This window comes from Genypterus blacodes, unplaced genomic scaffold (assembly GCF_046128005.1).
Source record: "Genypterus blacodes isolate CSIRO-AG114 ecotype Tasmania unplaced genomic scaffold, CSIRO-AGI_Gbla_v1 ptg000028l_1, whole genome shotgun sequence".
In the NCBI taxonomy this organism is placed as follows: domain Eukaryota; kingdom Metazoa; phylum Chordata; class Actinopteri; order Ophidiiformes; family Ophidiidae; genus Genypterus; species Genypterus blacodes.
Window position 1 is genome coordinate 184,015 of NW_027466841.1, and position 27,653 is coordinate 211,667.

Below are 27,653 nucleotides of genomic sequence, written 5' to 3' on the forward strand. Positions count from 1 at the left end.
CCACTTTTCTGATTTCAGACACCAAGGTGGGAGAGTGAACGGGAAATGACCTCACCCCCCCTGTCCAGTTTTAACTCTGCATTTCCTCCCCCCTCTCCCTCCTCTTTTTTACTCCTTTTTACTTCTCTTTCATGTCAGCACTCTCCTTCTCCCCCTCAGCCCTCTGCTGGTGCTTGTGAAGCTTTTAGACATTGATCGTGCCTGCAGAGGGCACATATACCCACGCGGGAGTCGCTGACCTCGGGTGATGTCGGGCACCTGGAGCCGGCGGGAGACATGCTAGTTGCGGCTCTGTCCTGTTTTTTTTTTCCCCCTTCTCCTTTGCTTTTTGACATACACGCACAGATCTGCTTTCTCTCTCCGCCCACCAATGAATCCTCTCTCTGTCTCTCCTCGCCAGTCCCAGCCGTCCCTTTGATCACAGCGGCTATTTTTACCGTCTCTCATTGTCACGGGGAAGTAAAACTAATAGAACGCACGAGGAGATGAGTAAATTGCAGCGTGGAAATCTGGGGGAAGACTGACTCCTCTTCCTCAGCCGGAGATTCATCTCAGATCTTTGACATCAGGCCTGTAAATTAGTGATCGCATTTTCCCCTGACGGCGTTCGGCGCTCGTTTGAAGTTGAACAGGCAGCACATGGGAGTATCAGACTGTACAAGGGACAGCAAACGCATCGCATCCATTATTTTGGAACATAGAAATCAACGCTTTCTCTTTGGCACCTGTGTTTCAGCTGATTACTTAGTTTTGTGTATCCGTCAGGAAAGTGTGGGAACGCGACGGCTTTTTGTTTTCCAAATCTAATGCAGCTTCATATTTCCAAGGATGCGTTTAGTCATCCCTCATTTGGTTTGAGGACACTTATCACGCTCAATTAGTTTGTCTGTTTTTGCTGTCATTGGTTCTAATAATGATTACTGCCTGCTTCATTCAAAGATGAAATAATTACAGTTTCTAACACTGCGGCCTTATTCACACGTGAGCTTTTCAGTTTTCAGAATAAACTCCTTTAGCAAACAATCATCAGACAGCAGCTGTAATAACTGCTGCTGTGAATCCTCAGAGGCGGGCCGAGGCGGACGAGCGCCTTTATTCCCCTAAATTCCCCAGAATACGTTGGAATTTAAAGGATTATCAGCCCAGCGACGCTCTGAAATGTCCAGATTCTCCTCTGTCAAGGATTGATAAGGATGATTGATTTGGAAGACTCCATATACAGTAACATTCACTCAGGGTATGGAAGTGAAATGATTCCCGCAAATTCCTTGACTCGTTGATTTGTACGAGCTACAAAAACAAATCGGTGTGAGCGCTTTTTATTTGTGATCATCTAATCTGTCATTGGCAGTAAACAACATTGATCCCGAACAGTCTCTATTAGGGTTTTAATGGCAAGTGATACAGTGACATCATCCAACAAATCTGAATGTAAAGGGCCAATATGTGGTTGGATGTGAAGCTTTCAAATGCATCAGCCAAATCCTTCCTAATGTAAAGGATATATTCTGTTTACAAATAATATTGTGTAGGTTCATAATTCAACACTGCATCAAACGCCTTGTAGCTGTTTAATGTTTATCATAAAGATCGTAGTGTTAACTTAGCGGCAGACGCAATTATAATCAGTGTATTCTCACACTGATCAAGTCCTTTACTGACAGAAAGCTGCATTTTCTGGGTTCTGTAGGTTGTATTTAATGAACTTGGGTGTCTTTCGTGTCGGTGTGCTCAAAATTTCAGGTAACTTTTAATTAATTCCCTCTCCAAATGTGTTCAAAGCTAAAACATTGAGATCCCTAATACCTTGTAATGAGAGTATAGGATTGTGTTGTGCGTTTGTACCACACACACACACAGACACACACACACACACACACACACACAGTTTGAGCGTGGCGGCCTAAAATGTCATAGCCACCGCAAAACAAAGAATAAGTAAATGTGAGACTAACAGATAAAAAAAGGAGGCGGGGCTAATTAAAAATAATGAGCTGCTTTGGCGTTTTGTGTTTACAAGCCTTCCAAGCTAATGATGTCATAAACCTTTATCAGTGCTTAATTGTATTTCAGCATCACCAAAGTTTCATTTCACCTTTAAGACTTTGACGCCTCCAGACAAAACAAATGATATTTACCCCCACACACACACACACAGACACACATATTCATACTGGACAGTTAGCTGCAGGTCTAGAATGTCTCCAATTTCATCTTACAAATGAGATCAACCTCTTGCTCGCAGCTTCAAATTGGTTCATTTGCTGTGGGGTTTTTTTTGCTTCTAAAGTCATTTATTCAAAACATTCCATTTTGAATTAAATATCTCTTTAGTCTCTGTATATAAGCGCTGTATATATGTCACAAACAATCACTTCTTCCTCATGAATTCTTGCCCTATTTGACCCAAATGTGAACCTCACAGCTGTTTAACTCCGTGTTGTGTCCATGTTTCCATGCTTATTACAATGCAAATATATTTTAATATGCTTTTTTCAGTTTTGGCCATCAACCAGATGGGCTCAGTGTGACACTTTCCTATTATCACCACACAGTCAAGGCACAAACTTCTCCTTTGCTTTAAGTCAGATATGAGGCTTGGAATCATTATTCTGACCACATCTTTTTCAAACGAAGCCACGCCTCTCTGGAGCCACGTCTCTCAAAGCAGCCACGCCTCTCAAAGCCACGCCTCTCCCTGCAGCCATTGATATGTATGATACAGATGAAATATTCTCATTCAATTCAAAGTCTAAGTGCTTTGGAGCAGATTGCTTTCATCGACAGAAATATACCATGTGTTTTTCTTATTTATTATTTATTTATAATGCTTCTTTTGTGGAAGTGCACTTAGTGTTTGTTATGAGGGATAATGCAAATCATATGGGACACATGGCGTAGTGTGAGCTTCATTCACTCAGATGCACTGATCCACTAACAGAATCTTCTTATTCAAGGTGTGACACTTAGGCCAGTGTTTTAACTACCTCAGCATTTAATCAGTGTGTGTGTGTGTGTGTGTGCGTGTACGTGTGTGTGCGTGTGCGTGTGTGTGTGTGTGTGTGTGTGTGTGTGTGTGTGAACTGCAGAGCGGTTTAGTTGTGACAGTGATGCATTGAACCCCTATCAGGGTTTAGATGCACATATTCTTTATTTTTGCTTCATTTAACCACAGCCGCTCTGTGCGATCTGTCTTCTATAGATGACATTTATGCCTTTCATTGTCATCACAGCGTCTCAAAATTAGTGTAGTCACGTTTTTGCATAATTCAGTTTTCCTATATTCTCCCACTGCGACCTGGGGGGGGGGGAAGAGGCAATCTGAACAGAGCCTCGCCTCGCATCCCTCAATCTGTGTGAAATATACGCAGCAGCAGACATGATCAACATTAAACGTCACCATAAAACACGACAAGCTGGAGATTATCAGCACGGCAGCACCTTCTGTGTGGAGGAGCCGACATTTTACTGCAGTTTTCCCAAGTACCTGAAGCACTTTGCTACCGTTGAGCAGTAACGGTGGTAAATGCTTCTGCTCTGCTTTAGTGTGATCACAGCCTCTCAAAGGGCCTTTTGGCGTTGTTTTGCTTGAATTGCCTTTCCCCTTTGTGTCTCTCCCCATCGCCATGTGAACACTCCATTACGTGGTCAAACACAGTTTTAGAACATTCATATTTAATGATATTGTTTGTTTCAGTTTCGTCCTTGTTCTCCAGAGTGCCGTCTCAGCTCGTGTTTTACGCTGTATCCATCGCATCAGATCATCCCACTTTTACTGCCGCTGCTGAGTCGTGGGCGCACGTGGACACACATTAATGTGTCGAGTGATTAACCTGTTAAACTCCAGCAGGAGGGGAGGCCTGATTTGCTCACCAATCTGTCAAAAGGGGATCAATAATGCATTATCTGTGATCTATTACAGTGCCGTGGTGAACGTTAGCATCTTAGTTTAGTGGTACAGTTGCTCTCGCATAAACGCTGAAGGAGGACACGTGTTTCATGACGCCTACTGAATATTAATGGAACCGCTAATGCAGCTTCAGGACTTTTCTGCTTGAATAGTTTCATGTTCAATTGTACAATATATCACACATATCACAAACTATAATGTGATTTGTTTACTTGTTGTTATCAGAAGCTGCCTGATCATAGCTGGGCTCTTTTATGATGATAAATCCAATGAAAGTAGTATTGATTTGTATATGGAGCTGTGACGCGCTGCATTTACAAATCCATCCACATCTGTAATAAATGAATAGATCGTGGGGGGGGGAAATATTGTAATATATTTACGATTTATTCATATTTATCCCTATCTATTCAGTAATCTGGCCATTTTGAAGATGATTTTATTTTATTTTATCAGCCAATAGCTTCAAGTGCATTTGGATTTTTTTTTATTCCCTCAATTTTACTTGTTGGAAAATATTTATAAGCATTTACGACTTATTTATGTCTTCTGTAGATGTGGGAGGTTTTATTGCTGTGATTGATGACTCCAGCAATCAGAGTCAAAAAGTTCTTCTGGGTTCTTCTTCTATATTCAAGATATTATTGCGATTCCTTTTGGTCTTCGTTTCGTTCATATTTCTGAATATTCTGCATTTTTCAGCTGAACGAAATCCATTCAAATCTCTGTCTCAGGCTTTCAGTCACTGTTTTTCAGATATGGCGAGATTAAATTACTTTATCAAGATTTTTCAGCCTTCCCCATGTGTGTGTATATTGTCTTGTGAGAGTACACTTCTTAAGAAACATAAGAATGTTTGTCCTCTCTCAGAAGATGTAATTTGTTAAACTGTAGCCTGTGTAGTTTTTGCTCTTCTGCCTCCAACCGGTTCTCAATTATAGAGTATTATAGAGTACACGCTATACAGTCAGACTTTGATTCAGTGTTGCCGTGTGTGTGTGTGGGTGTGTGTGGGTGTGTGTGTGTCGCTGTGCTGCATTTTAAACCCGAGCAAAGGTTAATGAAATACAGCGGCAAAGGAGACGGAACAAGCACAAGGTGAGACTGAACGTTCCCCTTCGCCCACAATCGGGATCTTTGATAACAAACTTCCCTGCGTATCACATCCACCGCCGAGAACCGTGTTAACATTCGTGGCTATATCCAAAAAGTTGCCGGGTCACCATATTTGTCTTATGCAAATCCGCCTTGTGCTAAATGTGTTTCTTTCATTACGGTGCCTTAGCGGACACATTAACCCCGCGACCTCATGTTTTACACCCCAAGTCTGTTATTTTGCCGGAGTGCTGCAGTAAACACTTCAATTTCATAGTAGAACATCCGAAAGGTCATGAGCATTTCTTTATTTTTCTACATGATAAAGGGCTTGTGTTGTACATCACGAAGGGCATCAACCCCCCCACCCCCTGCTGTGATATGTACACCCCTCAATCCCGGGGAAGTACTGTTCAGAAAAGTAGAATCTTTGAGGCAGCAAAGGTCAGAGACTTTGATTCCAGCTAACCGGTGTCACGTGACCGACCCATGCGTCTCAGAACTCTCCGGCTCTACAGCGGAGTAATTGCTGTAAAAGGGAAGTGACCCGATAACCTAACATCTCTCATATCTGACCGCCGCATATTTATGTTTAATTGGCTGCAATGAAGATAGGGCTCTGATCTGTGCTGTGTTTTAGTTGACATTTAACGGCTTTGAATGACATTTCCTTCACATTTTTATCCGCAAGATTTCACAAGGCCACTGACGGAGACAGCTATCAAAACACTGCTGCCTATGTGGGTAATAGCCGCGCCGTCTCCTTTGTGCAACCTTTGAAATGGCTCTTCTCCGGGGGAATGACAGCCATTTAGATCAGATTTATTCTAATGTAATACAACAAGGAGTTCTCGAAAGTGCAGCGGAGAACAGAAACACCGGGAAAAACCATGATAACCCTCCACAGAATGAAGACGGAGAAGTCAGGCGTATTCCCTCCGTGGCCCCAAAGAGGAATGCTTGACAGGTAAACATGGTTTTTAAGGTGGAAGCGCAGGCATAACTGTTGTTTTTCTTTGACTATCTCTTGACAGATTTAAAAATACCTTCAGATTTCTAATTGGTATGCACGACGGGAAGGCTACTGCTCACAGTCCCTTTGTATGAAAGCCTATTATTCCCTATAGAAATCCTTGATCAGCCACCTGGCTTGTGTTCAATGGCTACAAGGCTCCATGACATGAAGTGAAGTAACTCAGTCAGGGAAAACACTGTGTTGTGCACAGCTACAGGGCCGGGCAGTGGATCCAAGAGTTACTGTTGTATCGCTGTGATTGTGCTTGAAATGTAAAATGAGGCAACATGGCGAAGACGAGGAGAAACTGTGTTGCTCCTAATCGCTAAGCTCCTCTGGATTGTCTACTGAGGCGTGAGGTCACAAGGTCTTTGCAAGTTGACGACGGCAAGTGAAGAAGAGTGTGAGGTGGCGCTGACACTCGTTCGGATACATTTAAAAAACTGATAATTAAAAATAGAGAAGCGATTCATAGCAAACTGTGGCGTTTGTTAAGTATGAACAAAGAAGGAGGCTGCTATATCTGGAAGCACAAGAAATCTATTCCACCTCCTCAGACAGCATCCGTGCAGTACAGAGAATGCAGCAAACTGCGTGGGTCATCGTCAATTAATATCAAGATATAAATGGAATCCCACCGAAGGACTGAAAATATTGCTATGAATATTTCTTTGCCTATTTCGCCCTGCACAGCTCTCAGCTTGAGCACCGTCACCGTAAACAGAGACGACTCTGAGCCTTTATGATAGCCAGCTGGCTCATTTGCTGTGACAGTAATGACATCGGCCTAAGAAGCTTTTTAATGGGTAAATGGTCAAAACATGTGCATATATATAATCAAAATGTCACTGGGTGAAGGCTAAAGCTTAAGCGTTCACACTTTTGCCACTTAAGCACTGTATTTGTCCCCTGTACAGCGATTGGAGTTTACATAGGTTTGATTTGTTTTTTGTTTTATTGCTAATTTTCAATTCAGCTCTAGTGTTTTTGCAGAGGCTTTGTCCACTCAAATGAACTCTCAAGGCAAATCAAAAGGCCATCAGGGCCCCTGAGAGGTGAGTCATCTGCAGGCAATATCCATACCAATGACTTCTTTGGCTTGTGGGCGGGGCTGGTGCAGGCCTGCAGCTCCACAGGGCGTCCAACCTCTGCAGAAAGTGACACTTAGACCAACAAATAAAGAAAGCAGACAACAGAGCGATGTGCGCTGATGTTTGCTCAGTAAACATCAAAATCCAATCACATTTTCTACAAACAAGCTTATTCTTTCTCCGCCTTAAAATGTTTTGACACAGATATAATATAATGCTGTCAGCTCAGCTGTTAATTAGTTTGTTCTCTAGGCTTTGCCTCTGGGGCAGCATCGAAAGAAGTTCAGCGTTTTGTGTTAATTGAAATTAAACAGTGACAACTTGCAGCTGCTGTTTGAATGTTGGCAAATAACATATTATAATCAAATCTAAAGGTCGTGGCCACAATTTCATTAATGTTGTCGCTAACATGCACTTAGCGCAGCCTGCTTTGGTCACGGGTGTGATTGAACACGCTTACATAGAAGTTCAGCGGCACACACGTGAATCTGACATGAATGATTTATTGCTTAATTTTAAAATATATACTATGTTACTGAATTTGGTCTGGTGCCTCTTCCACAATGAATGCTGGGATTTGATCCGGCCTTATTTCCCCCTGTACAGGATAAGCTGGTGGTTCTTTCATAATCCTGGAATGTCACGGTACGGTTATTCAACTGTGGTACTGTGGCGTAGTACTTTGGTCACCGACCACGATGGCTCTGTGACATGACGGCATGATGTCATGGCTACATGGTCACTACAATGAGATGTAGTGTAGGAGCGTGGAAGTGTTGAACAATGATGATTGCCAAACCAGGAGAAGATGTGAAAATGAAAATACTGCCTTCCAGTGCAAGTAAACTGAAAACTGACACACACCACAGGAGGTTCAGACACACACAGAATTCTTCACTTCTCAGGAATTTACTCATGCAGTGCTATTATCACCTTTCCTCTCTCAGTCATAAGGGAACGCACTCTGGTTTGCGCTTGCTGCTTTGGGACTTTACTGATGAATATGTCTGCAGATGATGAGAATATAACACCGCTGATGCGAGTATGAAGAATTCTACTATCTATGTGGGGGAAAAAAGAAAAATCACCAAACTACAAACTGATCAGTCAGTGTGTTTGGAGGGGCAGCAGATGTTTCTGTGCTCTGTGGCGCCCCTGTTGTGTATTTGTGTGGTTGGGTAACGTTTTCCTAAACAAAAAAGGAACAGCATAGACGTGTGTGACAGGATTTCAACGCAGAGTTAGAAGTCCCCCTCACAGAAAGCTGCGTTTGCTTTCAGGGTCTGGACACGGCTCATCCTAGCTGAGATAGTGTCAGCGTTGTAGGCAGACACATCTCCAAACCCCTCCCCCTCCCCCACCCCAAAGCCATGTGCTGCTCTGTCACGGTCAGGCCAGATGACAGCCAGGCGGGCAGGACGCTCTGTCACTCAGCACGCAGCAGCAGAGGTGGAGGGATGTTGTGATATTTTTTCACAACATCCCTCCGTGTTTCCTGACCTCACACAAAGACCTGTCAGTATCAGCGAAACATCACAGACGGCTCACTGCACAGAGATACAGTAGATTTTGGGGGAAAATACAGTGAGACTGGTGGAGAAACATCAAGCGTCTCAGCCGTCATATTATCAATATAAATAATAAAATCAAATAATAGTAACTACCATAAAGAATTAATTTCTGATCAGAGCTACTCATTATGATGATGTCACCTTCCAGTCATGGAGCTTCAAGGGGACACATTTACGGTTTGTCTTTCTTCACTTAAAGGTCGTCAAACGTGTGCTACCACAGCGCTGCCATGCACACCAAGTGAGAACACGCTATTTTTAGGTACTTTTCCTTTAGGGGCCGCTGCTCTATTCTGATTTGCTAGTTGCATCCGGCTTGAGTTGGCATCGCCCACACACTGAGGGAGGCAAACCTGGTGCGTTGCTGCTGTGTGTGTGTGTGTGTGTGTGTGTGTGTGTGTGAGTGTGTGAGAAGAATTCATGTGGGTAAATTTCTCCCACGCTACATGTTCAGTTAGTCATGTTAAGGAAGTAACAGATTCAAGAAACACAAGGAATTATATGTTTGTCTGCCAATTGTGTTTACAATGAGTACACAAATGAGGCAACATAACTCACAACATGTCCTCCACTTGTACTTCAGAATATCTGAATTAACGCTTTTTTTCTTTCTTTTCCTTTAAGTTGACAACATAAAGTAGCAATATATGGCTGTAGTGCAACTCCTGTACCTCAGCTTGGTTTCAGCTCGGCAGCACAGAGAATTCCCAAACATTACCTGGTAGCTTCAGAGAGGTAAAGAGGTCAAAGAATTTCCTCCGACACAGAGGAGCATGTAATCCTCCCTGCTCTTCCCCCTGAAAGCACCAAAATCCCCAAAAGAGAAGATAAAAGCTTTACGGTTGTTTTTGTCCTGTCACAAAAATATCCCTCGCAACCAAACCTTGCGGATGTTTTGGAGACAACCAATTTGCATTCACCAGACGCAGAGTAAGTGTGAAGAAATTAAATATGTAGCTTTTGCCGCTTTCTAACAGCGTCTTTAACTGGGCTCATTCTGATTGAGGCAAACATCTGGTGTGAAAATGACAGGAAAATATGGGCGCAAAATACTCATCAAATCAAGTCAGTGTCAGATTTGATTAGCAGCATAATAAAAACACAACCGAGGCCAATCAGATTAACCTTTAATGTGTCTAAACTCGTGCAAATTGAGAGTTCCCGAGACATATAACATTGACTTTACCCCCTGTGGCCCTGAGCGCCTCTTAAAACATTTAGGATCTGTCAGCACCCTAAGCTTCGTCTTTATAACAGGTCTCAAATCATCAAAATTCCCACTTCATCCGGGAGGAAACGAGGAAATCCCTTCACTGCTTTTCTGCTTCTGTATTGGAGCGTTTAATCGACATGAATAACTAGAAGCCTTATTCTGGAATCTTGGTCAAAAGATTGGTGATGCTTGTCAAAAGCTGCGCATCAAAGTCCTCACGACTGCAGAAGTATTCAAATGCGATGGCGTACCACATCTTTATCAATAATACGACTTGTCTTGGACTTCATCACGCTGTCCTAGAAACGTCAGAGGCAGCTGGGGAGAGGCCTTTGTTTCAGCCTCACCGCCACCTAAGACAATCAGACTTCAGACTGAGACGGGCAACGTTCCCGTCTCCTTCTCATTCAAATATACAGCTAAGCGGTGGATTTTAGCTTGACATTTTCATAAGTGGTAAACCAATCGTTATTGGCTATTTAGATTAAATATTAATATGAAAAAAGCCTGTGTGTGTGTGTGTATGAGGCTTATCTGTGCTGCCGCTGACAGGCCCGAGGCCAGTCACTTCAGGGTTTTTGTTTGAGGTGTCAGCGTGCTTTGCTGTGAGAAATAATGAACAACCAGGAGGAGAATAAAGCATCTTTTAATAGCCTCCTCTGTCTATGAGCTAAAAGTCAATGTGTGGACCATTTATAATGGGCAATCATCAGGTGGACGTCATGATAATATTGTTTCCCCGAATACACTCAGAAAATCTGAGGGTGGACAAACCTTCCCCAGACGCGCCGCAACACGTTGTGTGTGTGCGCCTGTGTGTGTGTGTGTGTGTGTTTGCGCGTGTGTGTGTGTGCGTGCGTGCGTGTGTGCATGTGTGCGCGCGTGTGTGTGTGTGTGTTTGTCCGGACATTAACATGCATCAGTTGCCGACGGTTTTGCCTCCATCATTCAGCTGAGGTTGTACGGCTCTTGGCTGGCTGCTTGATAATGCATATTTCAAATGTGATCGTGTGAACAAGCAAGCAGAGGATTAATTGAGCGGTAAATTCCCTCCAACACAGGCTTTTAACTGCTATTTTCTGCCATAAAAGCTGACCATTAACAACATTAGTAACTATACCATTTCAGTTCATCGGAGATTATTGCGGCTGAAAAGCTTTTTTAGATGTATGCTTCTTCTTCAAGAGCCGAGCGGTGGAGAAGCTGCATAATACAGTGTGTGTGTGTGTGTGTGTGTGTGTGTGTGTGTGTGCCTTTTTTCTGTCAGTCGAGGTGTTTCATAGCGTTTCAAACGTGCACACAAGCAGCTGATTTAGAGAATTCAAATAACTGTCTGACTCCAATCTTAACCCCGTTTGGACCTGAAGTCAGTGATCCCTGTGTTGCAACTAACCAATATTGATTTCATCCTGCTTCTTTGAGTCATGTTTTGTAGTTTTAAAGGGTTAATTTAGTGGAGAGTATGACCAGTGAACATTGCTACAAACCTCATGCCTGCAGAAAGACAAGCTGTGCTGAAAGCTTTATTTGAAATCAGTCCTTTACTTCCTTAACCCTTCTGTATCTCCTGCTTCTAATAGCTGCAGAAGGACTATTAACTGCCTTAAGTCCTCTTCTGCAGCATCTGTGTTTCTTTTCAGGAGCCCTCTGTTCTACTACTGCAATCATGAGGATATATTGCTCGTGTGTGTGAGTCATTAGGTAATTAATTTCTTGTGTAACTTTACACAGCCTTTCATCGGAGCTTCACATCCACAGCAGCGTCTAAGTGTGGTGCAGAGTTTGGTCTTCTCTCAGTTCACCGTGGATAATCAGAGTTTAGCCTGTAGTTGTTCCTAGGTCTTAAGCGATGTCATCCTGCGGGGAGGAGGGAGGCAGGATTGGGGCAGCAGGAAGTAGCAGGGGGTTTGGACCACCAGCTTCACCATGTTGGTCAATATAGTAAAGTGACAAGGAGGAAGATGAGAGATAAGAAAAATCCAGAAGCTGCATATTCCGCATGTTCCAGCGCCTTTCAAACGTGATTTCCAGACATCCTTCCTTCACATCTGGGTGGAGGGAGCTGCCCACTTGCCAGCTCTCTCCCTGTGCATTCATTAAGGAAATTGCTGTCTTTGAAACAGCATCAGTGTAAGATTTCTTGCATTAAGCCAGCAGAGATGCCGGGAAAGCTGCAATGCAGTTTGCTCTGCCAAATCATCTGATCACAGTGCTTAATTGAATACTGATGTGAAATGCAGACAGCTTGAGATAGTGCAGCAGGTTTCACAAGTAATTAAAACATGTTCCTCAGCCCATACGGATAATTTGCTTTTACCAATTTATCCTGCGTGTGCCTGCTGTATTGATAAGGTTTCCATGCTCACAGATACACTTAAGTTTGATTACTGTTAAACCGCCGCAAACAAATTCCCACCAACAAGAACGATGCAGCAATGGAGCTGACATCGCCTCACTAATTAAGCAGGCAGGCTTTGTGATAAAGCGGTGAGTGGTGCACGTCCTGTTTAATCATGTCAGCAGATCACCAATGGGTTTGCAGTGTTGAGAGCTGCTTTCTTAAAATTCGAAAATATTATTGGCACGCTGAGTTAAAGTTTGGGGATATTAACTGTCTGTCAAAATGATTAAAAGTCTAAAAGTGTAGGAGGAAAAGATTCACGCTGATTAAACTATTATCTTTGTATCATAACACAAAAAAATTGTCTGTTACTGGCCTGAGAAAATACTAACTGCTTCAAGAAACAGTGGTACATCAACAGATTTATAATGAGTATTATATAGTCATTAAAAATCCTGGTACATTCCTCAACATCTACTCCTGGGCCTTGGTTGTAGATGATGAGCAAGTAAAAACTATTTTTAACAAAAATAGAACCCAACACATATTTTTCCCGGGGCCATCAGGAGTTGTAGTAGTAAAGTGAGTAAAGAAATTGCAACGCTATAGGTTTTCATAATAAAGGGTCGGAAAAAATGACTTCATAGTAATGTGAAGAGTACATCACAGGGAAATGAGGTTGTGTTTTCTGTAATTTCTTTTAAAAATGGGAACATAAAGTCTCAATTGAAACCACTGTGTGTGTGTGTGTGTGTGTGTGTGTGTGTGTGTGTTTGTGTGTGTGTGTATGAGAGAGAGACATCTTGATTGAAATAAGTGTGTGAGTGATGTGAAGGATTTACTGGACACATTTCTATACTCACGAACCTGTATCCATTTAAAAATATATCTTTTAATCAGATTACTCTGCTGTAGCACATATTGATATTCACTCTGCAATCAGGGCCAGAATATGAACTGAAAAATCCCTTGAAGATTAAGGTTGAATATTTGGTTTTATTCCATCTATAAACATTCGACACATTTCTCTTTAAGCTCTCCCTTTGGCAGCCCGGATTACACAAGTTAATCTGTGTATCTCTAAAACATTATCCTGCATTTGTGATGTGTGTTTATGGCAGATTCACTCTCTGTGTCAAACTGCCTCTGCTGGGGAGATTAGGCTGTGTACAAGGGTTTACTGGAAGTGCTTAAACAAGCTGCTCGCAGGGCTAAAGGCTACATAAGATCCATTCAAGGATTACACGCTCATATCTCCTCCCATCTCCAGTATTGAAAACCAGCGAGATGTTCAATGGCTTGAAACAGCCATTTCACAGCTGAGGCGTCCCCTGTCCATTTTCTCTAAAATCCTGAATATCTTTCTATTGGTTCAGCGGCAGTGTGATCAACAGAAAGAACGCAGAACATCCATAATAAACAGGTTGGAAGTCCTGCCGAAGCATTTGGCACGGCGAGTCGAGATCAAGATCGCTGCCTAGTCTTTTCAGTTCGGTTGAAGTGGGAGGGGATGCGTGCCGCTCTTTGATCCTGGAAACTATCAAATATACATGGCAACAGAAATCAAGACTGAAAAAAGCCCAGACGCCATCATAGGGGATAAAGCCGCTCTGCCACAGAGAGTGACATTAGATAGAGTGGTTGGGCAGAATCCATTTCCATGTTTTCTCCCTGACAGTGTTGTGAACTCACTTGCCCCGCCGTCACACAGGACGGTTCTTCTCTTCATGTCTCTAATCCCCTCGGTCCTTTGTATGTAAGAAGCTCCACCAGGACCGAGGAGCAACCCACTGAGATTAGGGCGCTGGATTGAATCTAGCACTGATTAAATAACCAACCATTATATGGCTGTAGCAAATTAATTTCCCCAGCGTCATGTCAGCCGCCGCGACACAGTATATCTGTTGAGCCAACATTCTGTCGTGTTGATATTTGCTCGCATGACTCATTCGAGTCACAGCCAACCTAAAGGCCAGCCCCTGTGCATCCATCTGTATACAGAACAGTCCAATTTGTATATCACATATGTCTCCAAGGGCCATGGGGGACCATACTGCAGCGGGTCTGAGCTATGTGTGAAGACATGAAGACAGTAGCAAGAAGAAGGAAAATGATGAGAAGAAACCTCAGAACGCCCGTGTGAGCAATAAAATGGGATGAGACAATCCAGCCGAAAAGGATGAACAACAGAGTGTAGATCGGATAGGAATTTACTTAAGAACAATTGCAGTATCAGTGCTGCTACTTTGATTTCAATACTGATCCATTTTTCAATTATTAAAGTCACAACCCTGCAAATTCCTCAAATCCATCCATCCGTCTGCCATTAAAACAGGAATTTAAGATTTCCCAAACTGCATCTGCATTCCTCTCACAGTCATCCTTATAAAACGGCATCATAAAGAGCTTTGTGTCAGACATATGAAAGCAGATTTGTGTGTATTAACGTGTGGGAAAATCACTCTATGCCAGAAGCCTCTCTGCAATCGCAACTATAACTGTAAATCAGCATATTAGAGGATGATGTAAGTGTCGCGGCTGGAGCTAACTGAAAGCACTCTGAGCCGGTTAGAGCCGCATTTATATACAGTAAGCAAATAGAATATTCCCCATGAAAATGAGCTTTTATAAATGGAAAAAAAAACCTCAGCTTTAGTGCGCATATGATACTAAGAGATAAATATCTCATAAATGGTAGCCGCCTGTAAGCCAGGTGGACTATTTTAGCTTTTTTTCCCCAGCATAGTGTCTGAAATCAGCAGTCTCTGCCAGCTAAAGCACAATTTGGATTTGCAAAAGCTCCACTGATAGGTCAGCTTAGCCTTTAATGGAGCAGCTTAGTCCTCTTCTGCATGGTTATGACATTCTCAGCAGCCCATTTTCATGCAGATGTTGCGGCGTAAACATAGCTGCCTTCTTTCGCTTCAGACTACATCCAAATTTAGCTTTTTATAACAAGGGAAGAATGTAATGCAGTATATTAAGTGTTTTGCATAGATGAGCTATTTGAGGAACAAAGTGCTCCACTGCTTATGAAATAAAGACCGTCTTTAATTGATATTAGGCGCTGCTATTTGTACAGTCTTTGCATCTTAACATAAATACTTCCACAACTCCTATTCCTCCTCGAACCTTTGGCTGGTGATGTATTTTCAACTGGTTAAATTGAGCTGCCATTGAGACGGAGCAAACCTGTGTGTGTGTGTGTGTGTGTGTGTGCGTGTGTCTGTGTGTGTGTGTGCTCAACTACACTTCAAAGTCAAGAGTGTATTGTCAATAACTGAATTGGTGTGATTCTCAACAGCGGTCTCAGCACAATCGATAAACATTTATAGGCCAAAACGAGGTTAAAGGTGCATAAGCGGTATTGTCAGTGATGGGAATTAGTTGAAAAGAAGATTATGTGAAGATTCAATCATTTTTATTGAAAGCGACGGTCAAGAACTGGTGGCGACTGTCAAAGTGTGATCAGTGACGACACAGCAGGTTCCTCCAAGCACGGATTTCACTGTCACAACTAGTTTGAAAGCTTTATTAAATGAAAGCATAACAGCTAACTTTAAATGCACATCCCTCCTAAAAAAAACATCAACATCACCTCCATTGGTGTAGGTTAGTCAGTCACTACCTGCAATGCTTTTCTCAATGAGACTAACCTGAGTAGACAAAGTCCAGTGATGAGTGAGACTGAAATATGAGTTTTGCATAGAAGCAGATAAGCTCCATCTTTATCTCCCAAACAATTCAAGCAGGTAATAGAATTATTGTGGTCTGAAGATGGATGAGGATGAGGACGTGGAGAGTCTGAACTCAATTCAGTTCAGGCTTTAGCGATGTTGGGGGATGTGAAGGGTGATATTTTATTTGCTCCTTGTAAGAATCATGTTAATCCTCACGTTAATGTCGAGTGGCTTTATGTGGGTTTAAGAAGACATTTTCTCACATTGTGTACACTGGAATGCGATGCGTCCTGAAATTGTGAACCTCTGCTGGATCAATACTAAAGTCAGCACTAATAACTTTCCACCCACTGTCTGCTTCATGGAGGACGAGTCCGTATTTGTTTGCTGTTTGCTATTTGCTTGCCCCTTTTCTGTCACAACAGTCGATTATGACATTTCACAGTGAATAATAGTGAAGTCCAGATTGAACTTGTGCCTGTATTTAAGGTGTTTCTTTCACCTCAACACACGCTGCACTCTGTATTCTGTTAAGTGAGTGAGTGTGTGTGTTTGTGTGTCGCACATATATCAGAGATCTTAGGCAGAGCGATAGAGACAGAGAGTGGTAAATCTCGCATAAGGTAACAAACTATTTGCGTCACGCTCTCCCTGTTTGCTCCTTTTCTCCTTTGAGTCTGGAGCCAAAATCACACAGATGCTCCAAAAAGCAAAAGAGCGAGCACATTGGTAAGCATTCACGTGCTTGTCGCCAAAGATAGAGAACACCTGTAGATAACATTATGAAAGACATATTCACACTGTACTGCTCTGCCAGTTTGGTATCAGCAGTAATAACCGTGCAAAGATTTGCTGAGAGCATCAACACTCCAGATAAGTTATCATTCGCGATTTACGCCCTGTTTGAAATGAAATGTTTAGAATCGGCCATCGAAAATCGTAAATATGTGACGGTGACGGAGAAAATGTGAATATCCTGTAAATGATGGGAGATTACAGCCACCAGCAGGCTGCCACATGAGAAATAGATGTTTGTTACATCTACCTCCTGACCTGTAACAGCTGGAAATTGCTGACACACGCTGACAAAACATCCAATTTGTTTGATGAATAAATACTGTACATGTTGAATTGCTCATATGTGATTTCCGTGTGCTGTTGCCGACAGAACAACAATAACAACGGGACACACACCACTTAGAATTGGTTTCATTCCTGGTGTTGAGACGGGTGCATTTTTCATTCAGCTATACTATATATGTCGGATGATATAGTGATAATATAGAAGAAAAGGTGCAGCATTAAAAGCACAAGGAACGTTTGTGAGGGTTACCAGGGGCACAAGACTTCAGGGATGCACATGTTTCCCTGGTGAGCAGTTCTGGAGGTCCTCGAGGTGTTGGTTGAATCTCATCTGGTTTAGCAGCAATCTCACCTGGTGTAGTTGTTGGCTTCTTGTTGGTACCAAAACAGATTGTTGATGCTGCTATCTCGCCCAGGTAGCTTGTAAAATCTGAGTCTTATCTCAATGAGGCTAACCTGAGTAAACAAAGTGATGAGTGAGGCTGAGGTAAGTTTAGAAAATGGAGTTTTGCATAGAAACAGATAAGCTCCATCTTTATCTCCCAAACAATTCAAGCAGGTAATAGAATTATTGTGGTCTAAAGACGAATGAGGACGTGGAGAGTCTGAAGAAGACAAGGAAATGGGGTGTATTTTATTTTCTACAGCTGGTTGAGACCAAGCTGTCCTCTTCTTCACCAGCAAAGGAAGATGAAGAGACTTTCAGGCTTCATTACAGAGGATGGAAATTCTAATGCTGCATGTGTTAATGCTATGCAGCGTAGAAGCCAGAGACTTCAAGCTTCAGTCTGTAATGTTCTCAAAATATATCATATCACTTATTACCACCAGGGGAATCACTATCTCAGCTGTCAATCATGTCTCATGTTGTCTGGTGGGAGGGGCTGTGGAGGCGGGACTCGGGTGCAGCAGTTAGAAAATTCCAAACTACAATTTCTACTAACTTGATGTTTGCCAGGGATTTGCAAAGAGATCCATCCAAGCACTCTGTATCAGCCTGTTGAGGTTTAGCAGCTTGATTCATTGTTTTTCTGGTAACTAATAGTAATGCGAGTACTCAATAACCTGGTGGAAAATATCCATATCCATAGAGTATCTAAAGGTTGCTTCACTAAGCAGCAGCACCGTGCGTTAGGCAGACAGACACAGACGCTGACATTTTCACATATTTTTCACGCTGCACATTACCAGGTTTCTTTGTGACGCGTCTTCTGTACCATCTCCCTGATATTCGTTCTGACATTTTATACGTCCCCCAAATTTGTCTCAAAGGAGAAAGTGGCTGAATTCCAGCTCATTTCTCTGAATCAAGCTCAGTCTATATCACGCAATATATACTAATATCTCACACGGAAAATGGAACGAGTTCGCTCAGCCTCCGCCTCGGTGGTGTCACGCTGACCTACAGCTCCGTAATGAACTGGGAAAATGTGACTGTGAGAGGCCATTTTCTGAAAAATGCTCTTGTCCTTGTGCTTAAATGATGCCAAAAAATGAGCAATCACACAATTTAACAGGTTCAACAAACCTCAAGAACATGTAGTACCTCAGCACACACAAAGTATCTTCAGAAGGAGATACTTTACATCACAGTTCTGCAACTTATCTGCACAAGATATTGAAAATGAACCGTGTTTACTATTCTGTTTTGGAGAAAGAATCCAAATACAGCTGCTGTTTAATTTGGTGTTTTTAGTGGCTGATTTTGTGTCTCTCGTTTCGACTGTTTTAGCCATATGGGTCTCCTCTGATGGAAAGCCGTCCATATCTTCAATAGCCACCTGTTTATCCCACGATAATTGATGCACTTCATTCTTGTCATCTTGTCAGATGTGGTGTTTCCGTAGGCTTAGCGCATGTGGCACATATGTGAATTATAGCAGGCAATTTGCAGGCATGCTGGAAAAAAAACACGCTGGGTGACTAAACACTGTTGCATGCGCCTGCCGTCCTCTTCTTCAGATGACACAACGGTCACACACAAAGTGCAGCTTGTTACGTCTGCATCAGGGAGCACATCAGTCATTCAATCACGTATGCCGTATGAATGAGCTCTAAATGAGAAATGATTTAAAAATGTTGCTGCGATCAGATGTTTTATCTCTGGACTAAACTTCACTAAAATCTCTGAAGTGATGCCGGTCATTTTTCTCAGGCGAGGGGAATCTATCATGTTCAAACTGTCTTATTAATTGGTTCTGCTTTACTGAACTGGATCTGCAACATTTCCAGGATGTAGATTTTCGCCTTTGACACTGATGTATTCAGGTGTGACTTCCAATTACATCGGGGAATGTGTGCTGTTCTTTAAGCGAATACATTTTTCAAAGCGTTTTAGTGAGCGATATTGAGGGAGGCGGAGATGAATGACAGTTCTTTTGTGGAATAATAGCGAGTACAGCACATTATCATGTATTTTTTAATTGAAACAAAAATAACAGGAAATTCAGGGCAACTGTAATCAAAATTTTATGCGTCGAGTGAATGTTCGCATCAGCTCAGCCAAAGGCACATAAAGAAACAAAAGCACTGAACATTAGAGGCCATTTTCCACTGACTGCTCTGGTAATGTTGCCATTCCGTGCATTTAAACACAAATGAATCCTCCTCAGAATATTTTCCTGTTGCTATACAGTTGGCATGTTCTGTTTCAGGTAATTGTTTCCTGACAGTGTTCCAACGCTGCGAATAATTGACAATGAAAGACACAAACGCAAGGCAATCTTTTTCTTTATGGGTCCGTTGTTGATGGGAAGCAGACCACAGCGCATCATGAATGCTTGTGTTTCGGTGTTTTTTTTTTCCTGTAGTGGCAACATCAATAACGCAACATCGGGGGCAATTGTGATTAAATTGTACGAGTGCAGCCTGAACTGAAGTGTTTTCATCAGCTCGTTCAAAGGCATCTAAACAAACACGCAAAGAAGAATACAGATACAATGATTTTGCAGAGGAGTGGCAGACTGCTTTTGCTGTATTAGAGCACAAATGAACGATTACATAGAGTTTGTATGATTTACTTGAATTTGGAAAAACAGCAATACCCTTTCAAGTCTCTGACACGAGATAAGATTGCATCTATTTCCTCCCTGGGTGATAACGCGCTAAAAATAGAGCAAATTTCCCGACCTAGACTAATGATGTCGTGTTGTATTATATCCCAAACATGCCCATAGTGTCTGCATTTCTTAATTTCATTACTTTTTGTGTCTAAAGGGCCTATGAGCTCTTCACAGCATCAGATCTCAGTGCTGCAGTCTGTTGACGTGGGTAGAGGGAGAGAGAGCGAGAGAGAAAGATACCTGGCGTACCCACTCTTGGTCTTTTGGGGGGGATCTCAGGGACAGGAAGCGGGGGAGAGGGAATTTGGGTTTGATCAGGACCAGCTGTCACGTCTCTCCTCGACAATTCTGTTGCTGCCCGCAGTCCTGTGCGACTATATCAGGCTTACGTAGAGGACGGGGCCATGTTGTGTTTCAATTAAGACGCCGTGTGGCTTCAACAGGCGTGTTGTTTCCTGCAAGATAAAATCGACTGATCTATTTATTTTGTCGCAATTTACACTCATAGCTGGTGTGACTGAGTTCGTCTATCTGTCTGTCTGTGTGTGTGTCTGTGTGTTAGCCTTGTGACAGAATGCTGATCTGTTCAGGATGTTCCCTGCCTGTGATAGGCTCCAGCCCCCTGCGACATGCGCTGGCGTGTGTGTGTGGAAATTGCTGGGTCGGGATGGAGGATCTTTGACATCAATTTATGGGGGGTAAAACCCAATAAATTGCAGCCAATTCGGAGATGGCCACATTGGGGAAGTGATAGACTAGGCCTTAACACTGGCGGTGGCGGCGGGGGCAAAGTGGCATTCGCCTGCAATGACAGGGCAGGAAAAAGGATGATCATCGGCCTGACAGGAAGGTCTGAGAGCATATCCCAAATAATTGATCGGGGATAATAACTCAGAGGCAGAGACGGGGCGTGATTAGGACTTCAGAATGTTGCTTGAAGTTTCATTTCTAACCTCAGGTAAGGAAACAGAATTTCATGCGGTAAACTCGACCCTACTGGTAGTCTCAGAAATTGAAAATAACTATAAGAATCAGGTTTGTCTGCAGGGCTTTGAACATCACAGGGCAGAGGGTGCAGCCGGGCAGCTTCAGGCTGATCACAACATTACCTTTGGCCACACACACAAAGTTTCCTTCATAATATTGTCCGGAAAAAAATGCCAAATAATCGTCGTTATGCCTTCATCGCCTCTTTGCCTCCAGATTCAAACATTCTTTTGTTACTTGAGTGTGTTTGCTCAGGATCGCAGGTTATTTGTTGGCGTTTGTTTTCTTTCTGGTAAATGCACCTTAACCGGGACAAAGCAATGCCTCCCACTCCACAACAGACCCACCAGGACCTCTCTCTCCCTCCCTCTCTCTCTCTCTCTCTCTCTCTCTCTCTCTCTCTCTCCCTCGCTTGTTGTTGGCCTCCCTGCTCTGGCCTGTGGGCTCGCTTTTTACGCTTTCCGAACATGCACGCATCTACTCGTGGAGAGCCGAGTGAAGAATGACTCATTTGATGGAGCGTTTGATTTTTTTCCACTTGTCAGTAAACCAAACGCTTTTGTTCTTTTCCCTGCTGCAATCACAACATGTCATTCAATGTGTAATAAGAGGATTATTCATTGCAAACTGACCACAGTATCTTTCACTTCAGATGTCTGGAGTGATTGCTGTTGATGAATAGCTGCTTACAGCCTCCATTGATATTTACTATTGGACTCCAGTTTAAAAACCTCAACACAATTACTGTTTGTTAAGCTGCTACTTAAAATTTCATGAACACAACCATTTATTTGCAAGCACTGACGTAAAATATAACAATGCTGAACTCCCCCTTGCAGCCAACAAAGGTTACAGAAAATGGAAAACAAAATGTGGCATCTGTGTTATTTAGAAATCATTTGATCTTATTTAAGATGATTTCTCAAGATTTTTCAATCTGAGCTCATCCCTGCCACTGTCTCCCAAATTTAGTCTCCCAGGACTTGAGAGCTTATTATGTGTGGACTCTCTCAGAATAATTGATTGTATTTGACATGACATGGAGGAAGCTCAGTGGATTGATCCTCTGCAGCAGAGCTGTGATCAATCCAAATGAGGGACGGGGAGTGTTTCTCTCTCTGACAGAGTTTATTAGAAACAACTAAGCTCCTCCTGAGAAACTCTATTCCTCAAGAAACGGTTTGGGCCCATTAGTATTTGGCATGTAAATTAGCATGATCTCTCACCTCCCCATACCCCTCAAATATTCCCCATACACTCGTTTGACAGGATCATAATGAAACATTGAGCTAAATGATTGGACCGCCTCCCCAGCACTTTGCAGAGGGTGTTTACGCATTGTGATTATCTGTCCAGATGAGTTTCCCCATTGAAAACAGAGACATCACTGCATACCGCAAGTTATGGATGATGGTGGGCTGGGAGCTGCTGTCATAGCATAGAATAAAATGAAATTATTAAAAACTAGAAAGGCATTGGCCAAATGCTGAAGACGTGCCTGAAAGATTGAAGCCTGAAGGCCTGACAAATGTCTGAATGCTTTCCGTAGCTGAATGATTGAAGACGTTACAAGCTGTTTGAGTGACAGCTAAAGCTCAAGTGCTTTGAAGCTGCCGATTGTTCAGGTGAAGCCAATTAAGCAGAGACACAGAGCTGAGTCAGTCAGAAGGCAGAAGATACCTGAAACCCACATGTGGAACAACTGGCTCTAACACAAAAACTGTAACTGTTATCTAAAAACAGATTAGACAGTGAGAAGCAGAAGAACTTCCTGAACGTGGGGATGTGTTATGGTCCAAAAAGGCCTGAAAATAAAGGAGGACCGGCAAGTTGAAAAAGATGTAAAAGATTTTTCTCAGCTGAAAATTTAAAATTGGTTTAGATGAGATTAGTTTTCGCTTTAAGGCCGAAAGAGCAAAAGCTACCCGTTACACTTTAACAACATACATGTACTGAAAGAGGACAAAAGCTCCAACGTTTCCATGTGTGCATTGTTTGTGAAGTGTCAAATTAGCTTCAAGTTGCCGCGACTCTAACACGACATAATACACACACATTGGGGAAGGCAAGACAAGCGAACTCACTTTATATTTCACATAAGAAGAGCCTGAAACACTTCTCCTTCTGTTTCATGTTGTCATTTGTACATGGCGGCTCACATTATAGCTCCTATTCATTTCCTTCAGCAGATATTGGAGTCACATTCTGTTTCTGTCCGTCTATATTTACTCTCATATAAAGTACAGTAAATATCTCTCCACACCAGAAAGAACATCCTCCTCCCAGCTGGCAGAGATTATTAGAACTTCTTCCATACACATAAATAAGTCACGACGACGAAGCGTCTTTATCTTCACACTACTGTTTTCTATGTAAATAAAGCGTTTGGACATGTCTAGAAACGGCAGTGTAAGTAAATGTTATGTGATATGTTGGAGGTGCGAGGCAGTAAACAGCAGATGGTAAGCATGGCCTCTTTAGCGCTTTGGATTTTATTTACCTACCCACCTGAATGACCCCGCGCTGCGCTGGCTGCCGATGCAGAGAGGAACGGGGAGCGATCTCGCTTGCTCTTGTTTACTCCGGTTCCCCGATGCTGCAAGGCCAGAGGAGTCATTCGCCACGCACGGGGAAATTAGCTTGTTTATCAGCATTTTGATTTTTGTTCCGCCTCTTCGTCCCCGCTGACATTTTTCGATGTACATGATCCATGACTGATTCCCAATCACACCGGGGGCCCCGGCGTCGCAGGCATAGATCTGGCTTGTTGCGGCTTCCATTGTTTCATAATTAAAACATATGATGAGTAGCGTCAAGCCTGATGAGGACAATAGCTTGTTATGTGCACGCCTCACCAAAAGGTAACCTTGGAACATTTTACATCTGTCCTGTCAATTGGATATGCTCCAAAGATGCACATTAGCACAGAGGCGCTCCAGCTTGGGCTCACGCCGTAGGTCTGCACCCAAGTTGATTTACATGGGGTTGTTTCAAGGTGATTCACTCTGTGGCATGTTTTCAAACCTTTTTCTTATTACTATACATGATACCTGCACCCTCACACCAGCTACTGTACGTCTGGGTTTAAATGGCTAAACTGAAGTCCTTGAAAGGTTGGGAAAAATCTTTATCCATTCATTACGGTGAATGAAGAAGTGTGGAAAATGATGGAATGTAATGAAAACGAATACTGTCATCGCTGAGTCATCTTCAGATATGTTTAATATCCCATTACCGACCCAGAAGTAACCACAGTTCTATGCTGTCTAGAGACAAACATAATCCGGGGGGAAATTACCCATCAGGAAGGCAATACTGTTACTGAGATGCAATTACCAGGCCACTTGTGATACTTTCAGCCCGGTGTCCATGGGTGCATGTGAGCGAGGGTGGTCGATACGCGCATAACAGTTGGCGTGTTTGGCCGAGCAAATTGGATTTTGTTTGTTGGAGAGCAGTTAATTTAGAATACGTCCAAGATGCAAATGATTGATGTGACTCTACTGGAACAGCTGCAGGTCCGTCAGCACATCCGGAAAATATTGTACGGAAAGAAGTCTTCAAAAAAAAAGCTCCTATCATGGAATTATGCAGAATATGCTCCTCCGACCGTGTTCGCATTGATCGCTGCGTGGTTTCCGAGCAAACATTGCTTAAATGACTCCCAGTGTTCCTCTGCTTCAATCTGCTTCTCCTCACGCCGTGTCTCCCAGCTCCTGAGCTTGGATTTGCCGGTAAGTATATAAATGGCGCGCGTCTCGCACAGGATTTAATGCACCAATTTAGCTCAGGATCACATGGCCTTACAACAAAAGGAACCGACGCGGATTTGGGAACGAGCATTAACATTTGATAAGGGATGCGCTCCGGGCCAACGCTCTGCTTTAATTCCGATATTAAAACGGAACTTGTGGAAACAACACCTCACGTCTGCGGCGTGTGAGTTATACTTTTCCTTTTACGCTGATTTATCCCAGCGCTCATTCTCTGAGAAGGGAGTTGAACATAATATTTGCGGCGATGGCAAATGGCTCCCCGTTATCCATGAGATAAATGTCTCGCAACGGGGACATTTCTATTGTACTACAAATTATCACCTTGGATCTCATAATTAATCACTGCAGCCTTCAATGAAAAGCCTCAAAGGCCTAACCTTAAACTCAGTGCAGAGAGAGGGGGGGGGGGGGGTCGAGGGAGGGAGGGAAAAGAGGTGCCTGTTCCCATTGCTAGGGAAGTGGGTGTGAATAAGAAATAAAACTGCCTGTGCGGATTGTGGCGCCTAGCATGCATAATAAATGTATGACAAAACAATACCCCAGGCACCCTGGTATTAATGATATGCAGTGAACTCATTATTAAAGTTCCAAAACAGCTCCTGGAGTAACACAGATGGAGTCAATTAAGCAATGAGCATACTTGCTTGCCTGCCGTTTCATCTTCTTTCTTTTATCTCGCGCACATTACTCCATGGATGTAATTAGCGCCACGTCTCTCTCACAAACAGAACGTCCGGTCCTAATAACATCGCTTTTCACTTATAATTTCCAAATAACGCACAGCTTAATAAATGTACCCACATTTGCAGACGCCGCGTCCTCGGGTGTCTGGTCTGCGCCGCCGGAGGTGTTTGTGATGATACTGAGCTAAGCTGCTTTCTTCTTTTTTTTCTCTCCTCTGCTGTTTGTGTTCGCAGAGACCTGATGCCTTCGACGCTGGAGGGGCAGATCACCATGGAGAAGACACCCAGCTACTTTGTGACTAACCATGCCCCCAAGCGCATTCACTCCATGGCCAGGGACATCAAACTTATTATTGTGGTGCGTAATCCTGTCACCAGAGCCATTTCAGACTACACACAGACTTTGTCCAAAAAACCTGAGATCCCGACCTTTGAAGTGCTGGCTTTTAAGAACCGGACGCTGGGTCTCATCGACGCCTCGTGGAGCGCGCTGCGTATAGGGATATATGCGCTCCACTTGGAGAGCTGGATGCAGTATTTTCCTCTTTCCCAAATGCACTTTGTCAGTGGGGAGAGGCTTATCGTGGATCCTGCCGGTGAGATGGCCAAGGTGCAGGACTTCCTGGGACTAAAGCGGATTGTCACGGATAAACACTTTTACTTCAACAAAACAAAAGGTTTCCCCTGCCTGAAGAAGCCCGAGGACAGCAGCACGCCCAGGTGCCTCGGCAAGTCCAAAGGGAGGACTCATCCTAAAATTGATCCCGACGTGATCCGGCGGCTGCACAAGTTCTACAAACCCTTTAACATGATGTTTTACCAAATGACAGGACAGAACTTTGAGTGGGAGCTGCAGGAAGACGGCGAGTCTCGCGGCTCGCAGGACTCGTAAAGACTGCGGCATGGCACGGCACAGCCACACCACCAGCCTTCTCAATAAAACAACTGTCGTCTCGCTTCGTCTTCACACACACACACACACACACACACACACACACACACACACACACACAGTGAGAGAAAGCGCGCGCAAGAGAGAGAGAGAGAGAGAGAGAGAGAGAGAGAGAGAGAGAGAGAGAGAGAGAGAGAGAGCGAGCGAGTGCTTGAGCACGCCAATCAATCACGGCTGTCTTTGCAGTGTCTGTATCCATTAGCAAGAGTTTACTGACATGCCCGCCCCCCCAACCCTCCCACTTTCTCCTTCAAATACTAATGTTGTTGATGATGGCAAGTCATTACTGTACATACGAAACATAAAAATATATTTATATTTGTGAAAAGAAGATGATTTATTTCTTTTTGTTTTTAAAGCATAGAGCTGGTATACAAATATTGTTGACTATGGCAATGCATGCGATGAGTTAAGTGTCCTTACCTCATGAGCCCTAAGGGGAAACTCTGCCTGTTTCTTCTCCCTTTACCTCCCTTGCAGTTTGTTGCCCTCACACCCACTCACCAGCATACAGTGCAAAAAGACATTCTATTTCAGCGGCCAAGGCCTCCAAGTGCTATGTATTCTCTCTTTAAATGCTGTCCTGCTGCTTTGGAAGAGGAGAACAAAACAGAAAGTGACCCACATGCAGTATATAAGTACAATAATCCTTTGATATGTGCTCATATTTTAAGTTGTCCATTTGTTTTTGTATTCTGAATGGAGACAATCCTTTTTTTCTGTTTGATTTGTTTTATCGTTCTCAGTTTACCAAAGTGTTTATTTTACTCAATGTCAGTATTCTGGTTGCTCTGCACTGCATTAACGGCTCACACATTCACACAAAAGCCAATGTCGAGTGGCTGTCAATCAAATCCGATATTTGGAATATGTCCCGTATAACGAGCATGTGCTCTGATTTGGCAAAATATCACCCATACATTCATAATCTACAAAATGTATAAATATGCATCTTAAAAGCAATTTCCCAATGCTAAAAAGAAAGTGTCAGTTAACGCTCACATATTCCATCTTGTGTGTGCACGTCACCCTCCTCCTGTCAGATGAATCTGTGTCAATGAGGGTGAAGATCACACGGGAGGACGGAGCAGAAGTTTGTTAACAAAACATCTGCCGCCGCCACGCCGTCTCGTGTCGTTTAGAGATTAATGGCTTGTTAAATAAACCGCTACTGCTGGAACAATGTCAATGTCA

At 43.1% G+C, this 27,653-nt stretch overlaps 1 protein-coding gene across 1 annotated transcript in view; it reads left to right on the top strand.

Annotated features, from left to right (window-relative positions):
- The window catches only part of hs3st4 (heparan sulfate (glucosamine) 3-O-sulfotransferase 4), a 60,082-nt gene extending 33,620 nt beyond the window's left edge, over positions 1-26,462 (top strand). The window contains exon 2 of the mRNA XM_076144252.1: positions 25,742-26,462. Coding sequence (XP_076000367.1) covers positions 25,742-26,399 — 658 coding nt within the window. The 3' untranslated portion in view covers positions 26,400-26,462. The remainder of the gene's footprint in view (positions 1-25,741) is intronic.
- Positions 26,463-27,653: the final 1,191 nt, after the last annotated feature.